This window comes from Bos grunniens, chromosome 13 (genome assembly GCF_055505025.1).
Source record: "Bos grunniens cultivar Pamir isolate PY7600 chromosome 13, Bosgru_T2T1.0, whole genome shotgun sequence".
Lineage (NCBI taxonomy): Eukaryota > Metazoa > Chordata > Mammalia > Artiodactyla > Bovidae > Bos > Bos grunniens.
In genome coordinates this window covers 48936286-48951846 of record NC_141177.1, presented here as the reverse complement: position 1 = coordinate 48951846, position 15561 = coordinate 48936286, and the positions used below count along the sequence as shown (strand labels likewise).

Sequence of the window (15561 nt, the reverse complement as noted above, 5' to 3'; positions counted from 1 at the left end):
ATGATCTCCAGGCCCTCCTGATACCCCAAGATAAACATCTATCATCTGGGGAGATAGTAGGCCATCCAGGTGTGTGTAACAGAAAAGTGCGGACGCCAGAGCAGGCCTGGGGTGCCTGATGACACAAGCACAATTTCCGTGTTTCACCAACCGTTGGCAGACGATCCGCTGGTGGAGAAAAGATACTGCAAACAACAGTTGGGCCAGCTTTAAGCATAAAGAAATGTCATCTGCTAAGACTTCAGGAAAAAAACTTTGAAGTCTCCAAGTTATGTCAGAAATGGGAGAGACGAATTGCGGACCTATCACTTTCACAAAATAACGGGATTTAAGTGATGACTGCCACCAGGGCTGCAGCCAGGATGAAGGGCTGGTTAGTCTCACTGCCAGGACCTCGCAGGCACTGGAGAGACCACAGCAGCACATGGAAGGCAGACCCCACTGAGGGACAGTCACGGACAGTGATCTGGGTGAGCGGTCACTTCAGACAGGAGTTCAGACCCCAAACCTTTACCTTTAGGAAGAGATCTGTCTCCAGACTCCCTCATGTGTTCAGTAAATATTTTCTGACCACCTACCGTGTGCTAGGGCAATGATGATGAGCAAGGTGACTTCAGAGGGTGTCACTACTGAGAGGAGAAGACGGGGGATGTGACAGGGGCAGGCTGAGCGCTGCTGGAGTGCCTGGTGGGGAAGGCCTTTGGGAGGAGGTGCATAAGAGAGGCCTGAATGACCGTGACCAAGAGGCAGAGCGTTCTAGGCTGAGTGACGTCAGGAGACTAAGATCTCCACTCGTGCCCGGGTGGTCCGGGTGGGATCAACCCAGGGAGGATGCAGGTGCCTGTGATACCCGTATATGTTAAAAATCAGGAAGAATAAACGTGCACACCAAAGGGGAAAGGGGCGGGGGTGGGTTGGATGGGTTGGGATTGACGTTTATATTGTAATGTGTATAAAATAGGTAATTAATGAGAACCTACTGTATAGCACAGGGAACTCTACACAGTGCTCTGCGGTGACCTATATGGGAAGGAAGTTTTAAAAAGATGGGATATACATAGATGTACACACACAGGTAATTCACCTTGCGCACGGCAGAAACTAACACGACATTGTAAAGCAACTATAAAATGCCAATAAAATATTTAAAAACAAAAATACCAAAAATAATAATCGGACTCTGGTTCTGTATGATCTCAATTTTTCTCAACCCTAATCTCATTGACAAAATCACAGTTGTCTTAAGGTTTGAAGGTAAGAAGAAAGCTCAGTTATTTCAAGTTTCTGAGTGATCAGGGGCCATATTTATGTGATTTCTTCTGGTCTTTTTATCAAAGTACTCAAACAGCTTTCATAAATGATTATGATAATTCTTAAAGGATTCTGACCAAGCGCAGGCCTTAGCACCTTCTACTGTGAACCTGAAATCGTCAAATCTGTGTACTTCTAGGTGCACCAAGCAAATAGAAACCACCCCCTGAATAGATGTTACATGTCCACAATTACTTTGGAAGCCACTCGTTGAAAGTTTTGCGAATTTAAGTAGGACCAGAAGTTATCTTTGTTTAGCAATCCCACACTCTTCAAAGCAGTGAAAATTAGTCACATCAGTTAGACTACTACTAGGGAGAGAGATGCTTAAAAGTTATCACAGCAGTTTACACGTCTTAGAATTTGTTACCAGTCTGTTAAATATATTTTCATAATTAAATAATCAGTGTTGTGCACCCTAACATTCCAAAATGGGCTTGCCTACATATACCTAAAATAGGACTATATTCCCTTAAAAATATTCCATAAAAGTTTTCACAAATTTTCCTTGCGATTTTCTTCAGCATACCCCGAATTTAATCCTGTGTACAACTTACTTTTTGATGCATGTATTGATTTTTAGTTTTAGCAAAGGTTAAGCTGTATTAGTTAAGCTCTATATTAAGAACTTCTGGACTGTCATCTTTGCAGCCCTGACCGAGGCTGAATGTAACATGTCGCTGCATGCTGCCATCCACCTACTTCAGAGAGGAAGGTCATTATCAGGAGTTGCGTTTAGAAGTAACAAAAAACAGGTGGTGGCTGTTCAGCCACGTGAACTGCTCAGCACGTGGTCTTGCAGCCAGCCTCCTACAATAGGAACTTGACTCCTGCATGGGGCCCCGGTGGGGCCTGACCCAGCATCACTGGGTACCCCAAGCTGCCTGTTCCCTGACCCTGTGGGGACTTGAGCCACATCCTGCAGCACCTGAGGTAGCATCTGGGGCAGGACACTGACCACTGGGGCCTCTGGTCTCCCTGGTCACAGTTCACGTCCCAAGGAGCAGACGTCCCAGAGTCAGCCAAGAGGGCGACAGTGCTGTATCACCAGGAGGTGCTTTCTGCTGGGCCTGCCCAGAAGGGCACCTTGAATTCAGTCCCCTTTGCAGGGGCAGCCCCTGTGGGTCTGAGTGATGTGGGGACTGGACCAGCTGTCACAAGGGGCCAGGGCTTCTGTGATGACCACAGAGCAGCTGCAAATGCTGTTAGGCTGTGCTTTTCTGCTCCCAGAGGGATGGCCTGGAATCTGAACGCTACCTGGCCTCCCTTAATCCTCCGCAGCTGGGCTTCATCAAAGCTGTCACTTTGTCCATAAAGGTGCCTGCCGCAGGGTCTGGCTGTGACATGTACCTTGTGTTCACTGGGGAGAAACACAAAGTATTTGCCCAGGTCACATCAGCATTTCTTAGGGGCCTCTCAGAAATCTGAGATCTGTTTTTTAAATTCATTTTCATATAGACTTAGTCATCCATTCACTGACCATTATTTTTTTAAGAAAAGGAGACAAGTAAATTTCAGACAGTAGCTCCCCCGTCTGGTTTTGTAAAACAGCAAGCCCCTTCCCTTCCTCTACTTTTAAGGCTGAGGACAGCGGGTGCTCTTGAAAGTTGCTCCTTATTGGTCCCACGTCCACAACATCAAAGGTTAGTAGGTCTTATCCCACTAAACTCCTGCTGATTGTCTCAACTGCCAGGCAGCACAGATGAGTACTCAGTGTCCAACTTGGCAATTCACCCCAGAGTTTAAACCCACAACAGAGACCCTCTGGGAACTGCTGTCATTGGGGTGGACCCATGGTATCTCATCTTCCAGTTCAATGCAGGAGCTATGCTGAAAAGGTCAGCAGTGATGATATCTGCACCTCTACATGCTAAACATCCCACATACCCGATCCTAGGACCCTGGCAAGCAGGGTATTATAATCTCCATGTGCCAGGCGAGTAAACCGAGGCTCAGACAGGTTATGTAAATTTCCCCAACTTGCACAGCTAGTGGCTCCTGAGAGGATTCAGACCCAGGCTGTAGGGTCCCTGGGTCTAGGGCCTTTCCTCCAAGCTGGGAGGCCTTCTTGGGGAGAAAAGGGGTCTTGAGTGTCCAGTCCTATGTCCTGTGACTGTCCAGTCACGCAGTCCCTAAAAAAGTCTCTTATTCCTTAAATATAAGACCTGATACCATAAAACTCCTAGGAGAGAACATGGGCAAAACATCCTATGACAGAAATTACACCAGTGTTTTCTTATGTCAGTCTCCCGAGGCAACAGAAATCAAAGCAAAAACAAATGGGACCTAATCAGACTTACAGCCAAGGAAACAAGGAACCAAAGGAAAAGACAGCCTATGGGATGGGAGAAAATACTGACAAATGATGTAACTGACAAGGGCTTAATCTCTCAACTACACAATAGCTCATACAACTCAACAACAGAAAACAGCCCAATTGAAAAATGGGCAGAAGATCTAAATAGACGTTTTTCCAAAGAAGACATAAAGATGGCTAGTAGGCAGTTGAAAAGATGCTCAACATCATTAATTATTAGAGAAATGCAAATCAAAACCACAGTGAAGTATCACCTCTTACCATTCAGAATGACCATCATTTTAAAATCTACAAATAAATGCTGGAGAGGGTATGGAGAAAAGGGAACCCCCTCCTATACTGTTGGTGAGAATGTAAGTTGGTGCAACCACTGTGGATAACAGGATGGAGGTTCCTCAGAAAACTAAAACAAGAATTACCATGTGATCCAGCAGTTCCATTCCTGGGCATATATCCAGGAAAAAACTGTTAATATAATTGAAAAAGATATATGCATCCATATGTTCATAGAAGCACAATTTACAATAGCCAAGACACGAAAGCTACCTAAATGTCCGTGGACAAATGGATAGGTAAAGAAGATGTGGTGTAAACACACACACACAATGAAATATTTCTCAGCCAGAAAAAAGAATGAGATAATGCCATTTGAGCAACACAGATGGAGAGATTATCATACTAAGTAAGAAAAAGACAAATGCTGTATGATATCACTTGTATCTGGAATCTAAAATACAACACACACAACCTTGTCTACAAAACAGAAACAAGACTCATAAAGAACAGACTGGCGGTTGCCAAAGCGGGAGGGGACATCGGGGAGGGGTAGACTGGGAGTTTGAGATTAACAAAGACAAACTAGTAATCCAGGAAGGATACACAAGGTCCTACTGTACAGCACAGGACTGTATTTAATATCCTGGGATGAACCATAATGGAAAATCATGAAAAAGGATATATGTGTATGTATATATATTTGAATCATTCTGCTGTACAGCAGAAATTAATGCAGCACTGTTGATCAACTATACTTCAATAATAAATTTTAAAAGTGTCCTCTTTATACAGCAGGTGCTCAGTAAATGCCACCTGTTGATTAATGGATGTATAGTGGATAAATTAGGTAAAACCAAATGGTTCTAAGTCAGTGTTTGAAAGCCACCAGTGGCCTCCACCCTGTGCCCCGTGGGGCAGCCATACCCGGACGGCAAGGGGGCCAGGAGGAGGTGACTAAACTCCCTTGGCAAGTGAAACTTGGAATCACCAAGTTGTGACATAAACTGTCTCTAAACGCGTAGGAATGAGGGACACTGGATCACTTGACTTGTGGCAGCTTCTTGGCAAGAAAAAGGGATGATTTCTCCCCAGTCCACCGCTCTCCGCCCTCACTGCCCCTAGTGCAAATCACACCATGCAGAGTTTTGCTCTTTTGCCATGTGAAGAGCACAGCACTGTGGGGTCCATGGGAGGTGGGACCATGTATTTACCCTGCCAGGTACATAGAGCACTGTTAGGACTCTCAGCCTTAGAGGAAATACTTCTTTCAGTCTGAATAAATCTTTCTGTGCACGGATTGACTGTGACCACACCATTTGGTTTCAGTGCTGTACCATCAGCCGTGTGTTCCTTCCATTTAAAGCATCCAATCACGGGGTAAATACTAAGGTCATGCAGAGGCAAATCATTGCTTTTCTAGAAGACCTTCGGGGATGGGGCAGGGGAGGGCGGCCGGGAAACCTTACCATGCCAGGAGACTAGAGGGAAGCACCAGGGATGCTAGCCAAGCTGGGGTGTTAGGAATCTATTCCCAAGGTTCATCATGAGGAATGACTAGACTGGCCCCTGCACTGGCGGCTGGGGGCAGACACGCACTCAGTCTGGATCCGGCGGCCACGATGGCCATGGTGGGGCTAGGAGGATACAGAAGTGCTCACTGACCTGCAGTGCTCACGATGAACTTCCACTTGACCACGTAGGCATCGCCTTCGTGGAACTGCCCGATGCTCTGCTTGGGGAGCCTGCTGTAGTCGAACTCCAGGATGTGCCAGACGTCCACTGAGATGCTGGCGATCTCGAACTGCCTCCGGTCGTCCCCTTCCACCAGCCCGTAGCCTCGGCCCACGTTGACCCCATCCAGCACGGTGCCGGCTGTTGTCTGGGGCACCGGCACCATCCGTGTCACGTCGTAAGGCTTGACCTCTGCCCGGGCATCGTCCTAGGAGGGAACGCAGACATGCTGGCTCAGCTGCCTCTGGTGATGGGACAGCCTCAGAGGATGGCGTTCAGGCTGTCCAGTGCATTTCAGGAAAGGGTGCATTTAGAGGACACACACCATGACTCTGAATGCGACACCTATAAACCTGGAGGTGGAAACACAGCTATTTTCACCTCCTGGAGTCAGAATGTAGCTGGAAACTGGTTTGCTGTTCTACTAGCAAACCCCAGGAGGGCTTTTAGCATCCAAGCCCCTTTGGCATGGACTCAAACCGAGCTCTGAGGTTTGGGGCTTAATCATCCTGCATACCTTGTGCTGCGCGAGTTCGCTGGCGTTCTTCTCGTTAGGTCTCTTCAGTTCCGTCCAATCAAGGAATTTCTCTTTGAACAAGATCGTCTCGTTGTGTTCTGTAAGTCTCCCAAATATTGCCCAGTCGGGCCGCCCCTGTCCTTTCCTGCAGGGTGGGGGTGGGGTGGGAGGAGTGGATGGGAAAAGAACCAAGATTAAATAAGTCACGTTGAAATTAAGAAGTCCAAACCCAGCACACGTGGCTAGTGAGAAAACCAAATACGTAAACAGTATACAGAATGGATGGTTTGTTTTCACTGATGTGACCTGATAAATGACATTTTCTTACTTTAGCCTGAAACCTTGCATGGTTTTGTTTCCCTGGAGTTGATGTGCCTGAATGTGACGTGATCCACCTCAGGACTGGACTTGCATTCTAGCAAATCCTCACGTCGGGGTCCCGGAGGGCAACGGGCTAGTCTGGGAGTTCAGCGAAGGCCGGAGTCGCAGGCGTGTCGCTCTCGCCTGCTTTATTCTGCCCACGGCCATCCAGAGAGCCTCAGCATGTTTCCTTCAAGTCCGTGAATAGAGGGAGGGATCTGCGTTCACCCTGAGTTCTCTTAAGTCATGTCACAATGGAGACTGCCAGTCTCCAGGAAAAATTCTCCTCTGTTCCCTAAATGAACATACCCTCATAGATCATAGAGTGAATTTGTGCACATTTATGTCTAGGTCACTGGATGGGAAGCAGCTGAGCAGAACACAATGAAAAGAGAAAGGAAGCCGCCCAGCCCGGTCAGGAGGTCTGTACTGTCTCGGGATCTCAGAATCCGGCACTGAGCTTGGAACACAGCTAACTTAGAAATAGGGAGAGCTGAGAAAAGACGTGCAGAAGAGGGTGAGCCGTAAGGATAAGGTGAAGGTGTTTCTCATCCTTCCTAATCAGCCTTGGCTTGTGAACTGGGTCCCTCAGATGGACGGGCAGTGCTTCCTGGGCCCTGGGGTGGCCCATGCTTCATCATGTCCTATTTGGTCCAGACCACAGTTTCTGGCATCACAGCTAAGGCACAGCAAGGGGCTGCCTGTTTTCAAAGGGACCCGAAAGGATGAGGCACTTCATACAAACACTTCCATTGCAGACTCTGGTGGGACTTCAGGAACCAAGTATCAGCAACTGTGGAAAATTCAGGACTACCTTGAAGACTATGGTCCTTAGCAGAAAATAGCTGAGTGACTGTCTTTTATATAAATTCCACTCTGCAGACTTGCTGAGGTGCTTACAGAACGAGCACTTTGGTCTCAGCTTAGACATTCATCTTGGATACTGTGAAGCCAGGGAGCACGGCCAGCAGCATCTGCAGTGTGAGGGCGTGAAGCTGGTGACCCTCCTCTCTGTCCTGACTCGTGGGTCTGAGCTGGGTGAAGCCATGACTCCTCAGTGGTTTTGGTCTCCTGTCTGTTAAGAAGGGCTGAGTGCTCTACTTTGGCTGCACCTTAAAATCCCTGGGGAGCTTTTAAGACATGCTGACACACGAGCCCCACCCACCTGAATCAAAAGCACATCTCCTGGGCTGGGCCCACCAAATGCATTTTTTCCAGAGCTCCCCCAGAGCTTCTGGTCTCAGAGGTGCTGAGAGCCAGCAGGCGGGATGCCCACTCCTCTGTATTTTCAGATCTCAGATGACGTCATGACCAAATTGTCTATCAGACAGATTTTATGCTTTGGTATTTTTTTCTTTTACTATAGCAAGTAAAATATTCCTTTTAGTCTTAGCTTTAGTTCTTAAAAAAACTAGTTGTTTCAGTACTAATTTTGTTAAATGTGCTTAAAAAGGATTTGAAAACTTTTCACCTACACTGACATCATTTTGGATTTTTTCTATAATGACAATAATAAAATCAAGATTTGGATTTTAAAACAGGAAACTAGGTAGGTTAGTTGAAATCTGTATATAAATTCAATGGAAGACATTAAAAAGCAGTTTCAATGTGCCATTTACATCAATTTCTAATGTATTATGTGGGATGCATAATTTAAAGGCACTTCTTTTTCCTGGTAGTTATGAAATAAAAAACACTGATCCTTTGGATCTAAGAATTTTTTCCTCAAGATCATCTTTCTGAGAGTTTTGTGCATCTTTGGCCGCTTCTCCAAGATGACTTTGAAAAGTCCAGTAGACTGTAGGAAATAACTACAATCATTACTTCAATACCACATCCTCCCTCCCCCTAAAAGGGCAAAAACCTCATCTAAACAAATAGTGGATCCTGGAATTCAAGGGCTATGCTGGGGAGGTATGAAACCAGACAGAGGCATGGTTTCCACAGATCCATGGCTGGATTCCAGGACTTGGCAAGCTTTTCCGATGAGCAAGGCATTTGCTTAAACAACTGCTATTCATCTGGCACAGCAGCACCTGAACGCTGCAGGTGGCACCGATTTACCTTAAGAAATGAAATACAACAGGAACACCATCCAGACGACCTCTCCATCCGTACTTCTGTATTTGTTAGGGAAAAGCTAAAGCGCCGTTCCTTTTGTGAATAATCAAGGTACTGCATTGTGATCATTTATGGAAAGTAAAACCCAAGAAAGGTATGGTTAATCACTGCGGTGGGGGGAGGTGGCCAAGGGCCCGGCAGTACCTGGGAATGAGGGGATTGCATTCCCCAGGATCCAGCGGGTTGATGTCACAATTCTCGTAGTCAAAGGTTCCATTCCACAAGTGCTTTGCCAGCTGAAAGGCGATTTTCCGTTGTGCTAATGTGACTTCTTTTCCATGCCACACGTAAACTTCACTCCCAAAATCAAACACCAGTACCTGGGGAAATGGCACAGAAAAATCTGTTAACTCCAAGGACAAGTTCTAGTTGAACCAGAGTCTCTAGTGACAGTGAGCCAGACAGGCGATGATTTAAATCCTAATGGAGCATTCAGTACAGACACAAAGAGACCTGGCAGCTAGTGCCATCCTGCCAAGCCAGCCTTCATTCCGTGGGTGTGATTTCTGTCTTGTTGACCTAAGTGCCCAAGTTAACCCCTCCTCTGAAGGCTCAGGCCATGTAGCACTTCTGAGGCATAAGAGCTATTTAAGCACGTCTTCCTCCGTCCCCCTTACTCTCTCCCTTCCCTTGTCATTCACTCATTTAACTTATACAGGCAACCTCACGTGGCACTGAGGACCCAGTGATTGTACAGGACTCCGCCCTGTACAATTCCGAGACCCTCAAGGGCAGAGACAAACCTGTACTTATATTTGCAGTTGGGCTCACCAGGGTTTGTTGAATGAATACAAGAACACAATGCTATTTCTTATTTCCATGCCTGTTGCTTGTTCTTCCTAGAATAATTCCTGTCTTCATTTCCAACCTTCCCTGAAAACTCAGTTGGTAAAGAATCTGCCTGCAATGCAGGAGACCCCGATTCAATTCTTAGATCAGGAAGATCCCCCGGAGAAGGGATAGGCTACCCACTCTAGTATTCTTGGGCTTCCCTGGTGGCTCAGCTGGTAAAGAATCCACCTGCAATGTGGGAGACCTGGGTTCGATCCCTGTGTTGGGAATTCTACTTAAGAATAGAATTATTACTACTAAGCAAACTAAGTTACTAAGCAAACTAGACTCAATTTCACCTTATCATTAAAATTATTCCTGATTACTTCTTTTTCTGTGACTGTTTCTCCCTTTAAATGCCCATTCACATCAGACAATCAATTTAGCTTTGGATGACATTCTAATACTTTTCTACCCAATGAAATTTAAAGTCCCATTGTGTCTTCCACTTTCTTCTCAACATTCAGAATACTTACTGGTTCTGCATATACTCTCTCTCACACACACACAAACATTTGTACACATACACACAAACACACGTATGCACGTGTACTCATTTGCTTCAGTCACACTTGATTCTCTGTGACCTGGACTGCAGCCGCCAGGCTCCTAGGTCCATGGGATTCTCCAACAAGAATACTGGCGTGGGTTGCCATGCCCCCTTCTAGGGGATCTTCCTGACCCAGGGAGTGAACCCACGTCTCCTGTGGCTCCTGCATGGCAGGTGGATTCTTTTACTGCTGAGCCACTGGGGAAGGCCACAAACATATATAAAATATTAAATATAAAATTAAATTAAATATTTAATATATTTAATACTTGTCAGAAAAAACAATATTTATTATTTATATTTAATAAATCTTTACTTATGTGAGATAAAAATTCATGGGTTTACTTGGCAAACCTAAAAATTATATATACACCTATGATTCCTGAAACTCAAGGACTGAAAGATGTTTAATGTTTATACAAAAATCAAAAGACAGGCCTGAGTCATATTTATGTTTGGCCCCAAACAGAAAAGCCTTCACTGTCCCACGCCTCCTGGGAACAACATTGTAACTCTGTATTAGCACCAGGAGGCGCAGTGGTAAAGAATCTGCCTGCCAGTGCAGGACACTTAAGAGACATGGGTTCAATCCCTGGGTTGGGAAGATCCTCCGGAGGAGGAAACGGCAACCCGATCCAGTATTCTTGCCTGGGAAATCCCATGGACAGAGAAGCCTGGTGGGCTACAGTCCATGGGGTCGCAAAGAGTCAGACACAGCTTAGTGAATAAACAATTAGCATCTAAGACGGCAGCAATGATTTGAAGTCACAAATTGGGAGCCTTTAAAAAGATGTTTCTGGGGACTTCCCTGGTAGTCCAGTGGTTAAGAACGCTATTCTTCTACTGCAGGGGCTGTGGGTTCGTTTCCCGGTTGGGGAACTTAAGATCTCACATGCTTCAAGGTGCAGCCAAAAAACCCCAAACAAGATATCTCTAGTCTGTGATGTGCACTAACCCTGGCTAGTGTCTGTTGGGCACTTTTGTCTGTTTTCCTGGGCAGCCCAGGGCCAAGGCGGAGCCCTCGCCATACCTCTTTTGATTGCAGGAGGGAGCACTTTGGGATCTTCCCCCAGTAGTCATCATCAGGAACGAGTTTGTCATCCATCAGACGGTAAATGCAGTTGGTCTCTATTATGGCCGTTTCATAGAGCTCATCCTCCTTTGGGTCTCCGGCGGCTTTGGGATAAGAACAGTAAGGGGGTGTTATGTTTTCCACTGGAGAGCGGCTGGTTTGGAAGAAGGAAGGAGGAGAGGAGAAGTAGCCAGTCTTCTTCTCTGAGATACAGTAAACTCTTACATTGGTAACTGGCTTGGCCGCCCAGAAGCTTCCAGAAGTCTTTGGCTGCATGTGTGTGTGTATTAATTCCTTCTTCAACAGTCTGGATGTAAGTTGCTCTACAACCAAGTTCCCTCTTGGTCTGAATTAAACTCGCAAGTTCTGAGGCCTAAACAGAGAGAGGAGCACAGTTATCTGGGCAGACAAGTCCAAGGCCAGGTGGTGGATGGGCTAAGGCTGAAATCAGAGAAGAGAAATGGTGCACGTCTGAAAGGAAAACCTCGTGACCACAGGGGCCAGGGGCACCACTGGTTGGGGGTTGTCTACAAAGTCAAGGAAATGTAACTAAAGGACTAGAGGGAATGCATTCTTTAGAGCAACAGGTCTTAAATTCAACAGATCATCCATGATGCTTTTAAAAACACCCATTCTACTAATCAGCCATAAAAAAAAGCAAAGTTTGCAGCAACATGGATGATCATACTAAGTGAAGTCAGAGAAGGACAAATACCATATGATGTCATATGTGGAGTCTAAAATATGACACAAATGAAGCTATCGATGAAACAGAAAGACTCACAGACATAGAGAGCAGCCTTGTGGTTGCCAAGGGGGAGGAGAGGTGGGAGAGGGACGGAGTAGGAGTTTAGGATTAGAGACGCCACTAGCATATACAGGGTGGATAAAGACTGAGGTTCTATTGTAGAGCACAGGGACTGTACTCAACCTCCTGGGAAGAAAAACAGTATGAAAAAGAATGTATGTATAACAGAACCACTTTGCTCTACAGCAGAAATTAACCCTGTAAATCAGAAATTAACATTGTAAATCAACTATAAGTCAATTAAAAATCAGTAAGTCAATAAGAAAAAAATTCCCATGTCCTGGTCTTTTCCCATTAAAATCTCACTCAGTATATCAGAGAAGGAACTTCATTAGCACCCGGGATAAACAACTTAGAAGTGATGTAGAGAAAGTTTCTTCCTCTACAAACGATGAACCAGGACTTAAAACCTGGGGGCATAGGTCAGATTCCTTTGAAAACATCTCCCTGAAGCACTTAATGAGAGGCTTGTTGCAGAGACATTCCGGAAAAGAAATAAGACTATCCCCTCTCACTTGAATGAGACACTGAGGCTTTGAGAAGCTTTCTAGGGGTCTGGCCACTGGAAGAATGTCCTGTCTGTGTCTAAAGGAGACGCAGAACCAAGCTACTCTCATTGCTTACACACTGACCTTCGCCTTCTCGATCACGTTGGCGAACTCTCCGACCCACAGGAAGCAGTGATGGGGCGAGAGCAGGAGGAAGCAGTCCCCGCTGTTGAGGGAGGGGGCGCGAGGCTCCACCAGCCGCGTCTGCACGTGTCTTCTTCCTGAACACGGGGCAGAGGTCACGGTCTCCCCGAGAGGAGCCCTGGCCCCAGTCCCAGCAGGACCCGCCGGGATGCACCTCACATCCAGAGCAACCCTGCTCCTGACTCTGCCTCCTGACCAGTCTCTGCTCAGCTGAGCTCCCGTGACCCGGGGGGCGTAGGTCATAGCCTCGTGGATGACTTTCCCTGGTGGCATGTCCCAGGAGTCACTGCCAGGACCACTAGCGGTGTCCTCTTACAGCACGTGGATCCACTAAGGCTCCCTCCCCAGGGATGCTGGCAAACTCCCTGTTTCCCCTCTCCCGCTCCTCTCCTGGTCTCTCTCCACTCAGCCCACCTCCTACACTTCACAGCCGCTGTGGGCCGGGCGATCAGAACGCCCTTCAGAGAACCTCTTGGTTCTCGGAAACCCTGAGTCTATAGAGGAACCAGCTTAGAGGGAAGCCTTGCCTTGTGCAGCTTCCAACACCTTCTCCTAAATGGTTTCCATCTTCCCATAGTCACACCAGTAGTGCCGCCCTGACGCTACAACATGGGAACGGAGGCGGGGGTCTGCACTTGCCACTGGTCTTTTAAATGTGCTACAAAGGACAGTGGCCGTGCAGACACAAACTGGAAACCACCAGCGAAGCAGAGGATACGCCCTCCTTGTCTTGAGCCTGAATCTACAGCAGTGTTGCTGGGGGGCAGCTAATACTGCAGGGCAGCCCAGAGCCCTCTGGTTGCAGGGGAAGGCTCCTCGTTAAAGAGGAGGGGAGGGAGGGTGTTGGCCACCTCTCTGCACTCCCTCGCTCCCTTCTCCAAGAGCCCATCTCTCCCTCTGGCTCCCTGACTCCTGCTGACCTCAGTGAGGACGACAGAGTGGGGCGAACACTCTGATGGCCGCGGGGGCATCTGGTGACCACAGGCAGTGTGTGGCCAGGGTCACGGGAAGGGGCGCAGCAGCAAGAGCTAGGATTCTGGGATCAGGTGGACCAGGGTCACAGTCAGCTCTGCTGCTCAGCAGCTGTGGGGACCTGGGGCCCGTCACCAAGCTCAGGAGCCAAATGCTTCCTACCTCGTGGGATTTTGCAAAGCTGGGGTTAGATGTGGTAGTGCCCGGTGGGCTCTCCAGAGCATGTGTTCCCTCCCCGTCAGGCAAGTGGGGGGAACTCAGGCCTCCAGACAAAACCCGGGGTCACTTGTCATCTTCTCGGCTCTCAATACCTTTAACCTGCAGCAGCATCAGCTTCTTGTAGGGCACTGCGCTGTTGTTGGAGTTCTGTTCCGTCAGGTTGACGCTCCGCAGGCTGACGTTGCTAAAGTTTTCTTTGCTGGCTAACCCCGCCAGGGTGACTTCTGAGAAGCTGGAGTTGGCGGACACTGGGAGGATTGAAGGATGAAAGAGAGCACAGGGCAGTAAGACATTCGGGAGAAAAGACAAGGTTCATACTCTGTGATCATGCATAACAATCACTGCTTTTTTCTTTTCAAGCTAGTCCTGATGGGGAAAACATACTCTCGTCTGATGAGCTCTGTGAAGCTCTGTGTTAGGAATTAAACACAGGATTGAAAATATAAATGCTTGTTGACAGGTGTCAACCCATCCATGCAGACAGATAAGAAATGAGTGTGGACCAACCACCTCAGTATAAGATTAGGAGCTGAACTCATTTGCTGCAATTCCACTAAAGCCGTTATAATTCCTAATAGGGTTCAGATGTTGAAATGCTTTCCTGAGGGGGACGGTTGGATATCTTCCATCCAAAGTCTTTATATGCAGAAAAGCAGGCACTCTGTAAGGCTTGGTTTAGTTCTCATCTGTTCCTGGAGGCAGAGTGAACAACTAGATGATCTCTTGGGATCCTTTCCTCTCAGATTTAAGATTGTAATAAGACGCTAGGTTCTCTGTGTGAACCAACAAATGTACATATGCCTCTGAAAAGTGGAGGCAGAATTAAAGTACACAGAATCTTTGCCAATAAATCTTTATTTCTCCAGTTCTTTGTTTTAAAAAATATGTGCATGCTGCTGCTGCTGCTAAGTCGCTTCAGTCATGTCCGACTCTGTGCGACCCCATAGACGGCAGCCCACCAGGCTCCCCCGTCCCTGGGATTCTCCAGGCAAGAACACTGGAGTGGGTTGCCATTTCCTTCTCCAGTGCATGAAAGTGAAAAGTGAAAATGAAATCGCTCAGTCATGTCCGACTCTTAGCGACCTCATGGACTGCAGCCTACCAGGCTCCTCTGTCCATGGGATTTTCCAGGCAAGAGTGCTGGAGTGGGGTGCCATTGCCTTCTCCCATGCGTGCTAGAGAGAAACTTGGAAAATTACTTCGCTGGGATGAAGTTCTAACACTGAAGACATATAACACCACTTCACAATTCATATGGCTCAGAATTTGAAGTATACTTATTCAGTAAAATAATTATAATGAAAAGACTCAACCACCTCATCTAAATATTCTATTTCTAAAAACAAAAAACAACTTTGGTAAGTAGGTTTATGAGTGCTATAGGAAAACAAAAATGATAGCAAGAATATTCAGACTCGCAAGATTATGCATGCCACTAGCCCCACCAGGACAACCGCTGTTTCAGAGCTGGACCCCCATGTGGCTGGGCAAAGGAGAGCTGACGGCTGAGCCCGGAGTGGAAACAGAGCCTGGGGACCGCTCCTCACTTGCATCATGGCCTACCCCTTCTGCCCCCTCCCACCACTCCTCTCAGCCCACATCCCAACTTCAAGGAGCCCGAGGTCCTCTCCAAAGCAAAGTGAAAAGCACTGGCTTGTACTTTAATTAACAGCATAAAACCTAGGATTAGGCAAAGCAGGGATGTGGGACACTTGCCCATGAGAGATCAAATTTCCTCTAGAATCAAACGGGGTGGAGAACTGCCAAGTTTGGAAATGGACTAA

General features: G+C 47.0%; 1 protein-coding gene across 50 annotated transcripts in view; it reads right to left on the bottom strand.

Moving 5' to 3' along the window:
• The window catches only part of SVIL (supervillin), a 256217-nt gene that overhangs the window by 13028 nt on the left and 227628 nt on the right, over positions 1-15561 (bottom strand). For all 50 annotated transcript variants that reach the window (XM_086333936.1, XM_086333952.1, XM_086333949.1 and 47 more), the window contains 7 exons: positions 13870-14025; positions 12527-12663; positions 11312-11459; positions 11045-11190; positions 8778-8953; positions 6153-6297; positions 5567-5843 (listed from right to left, as the gene is read on the bottom strand). In XM_086333936.1, coding sequence (XP_086190062.1) covers positions 5567-5843; positions 6153-6297; positions 8778-8953; positions 11045-11190; positions 11312-11459; positions 12527-12663; positions 13870-14025 — 1185 coding nt within the window. The remainder of the gene's footprint in view (positions 1-5566; positions 5844-6152; positions 6298-8777; positions 8954-11044; positions 11191-11311; positions 11460-12526; positions 12664-13869; positions 14026-15561) is intronic.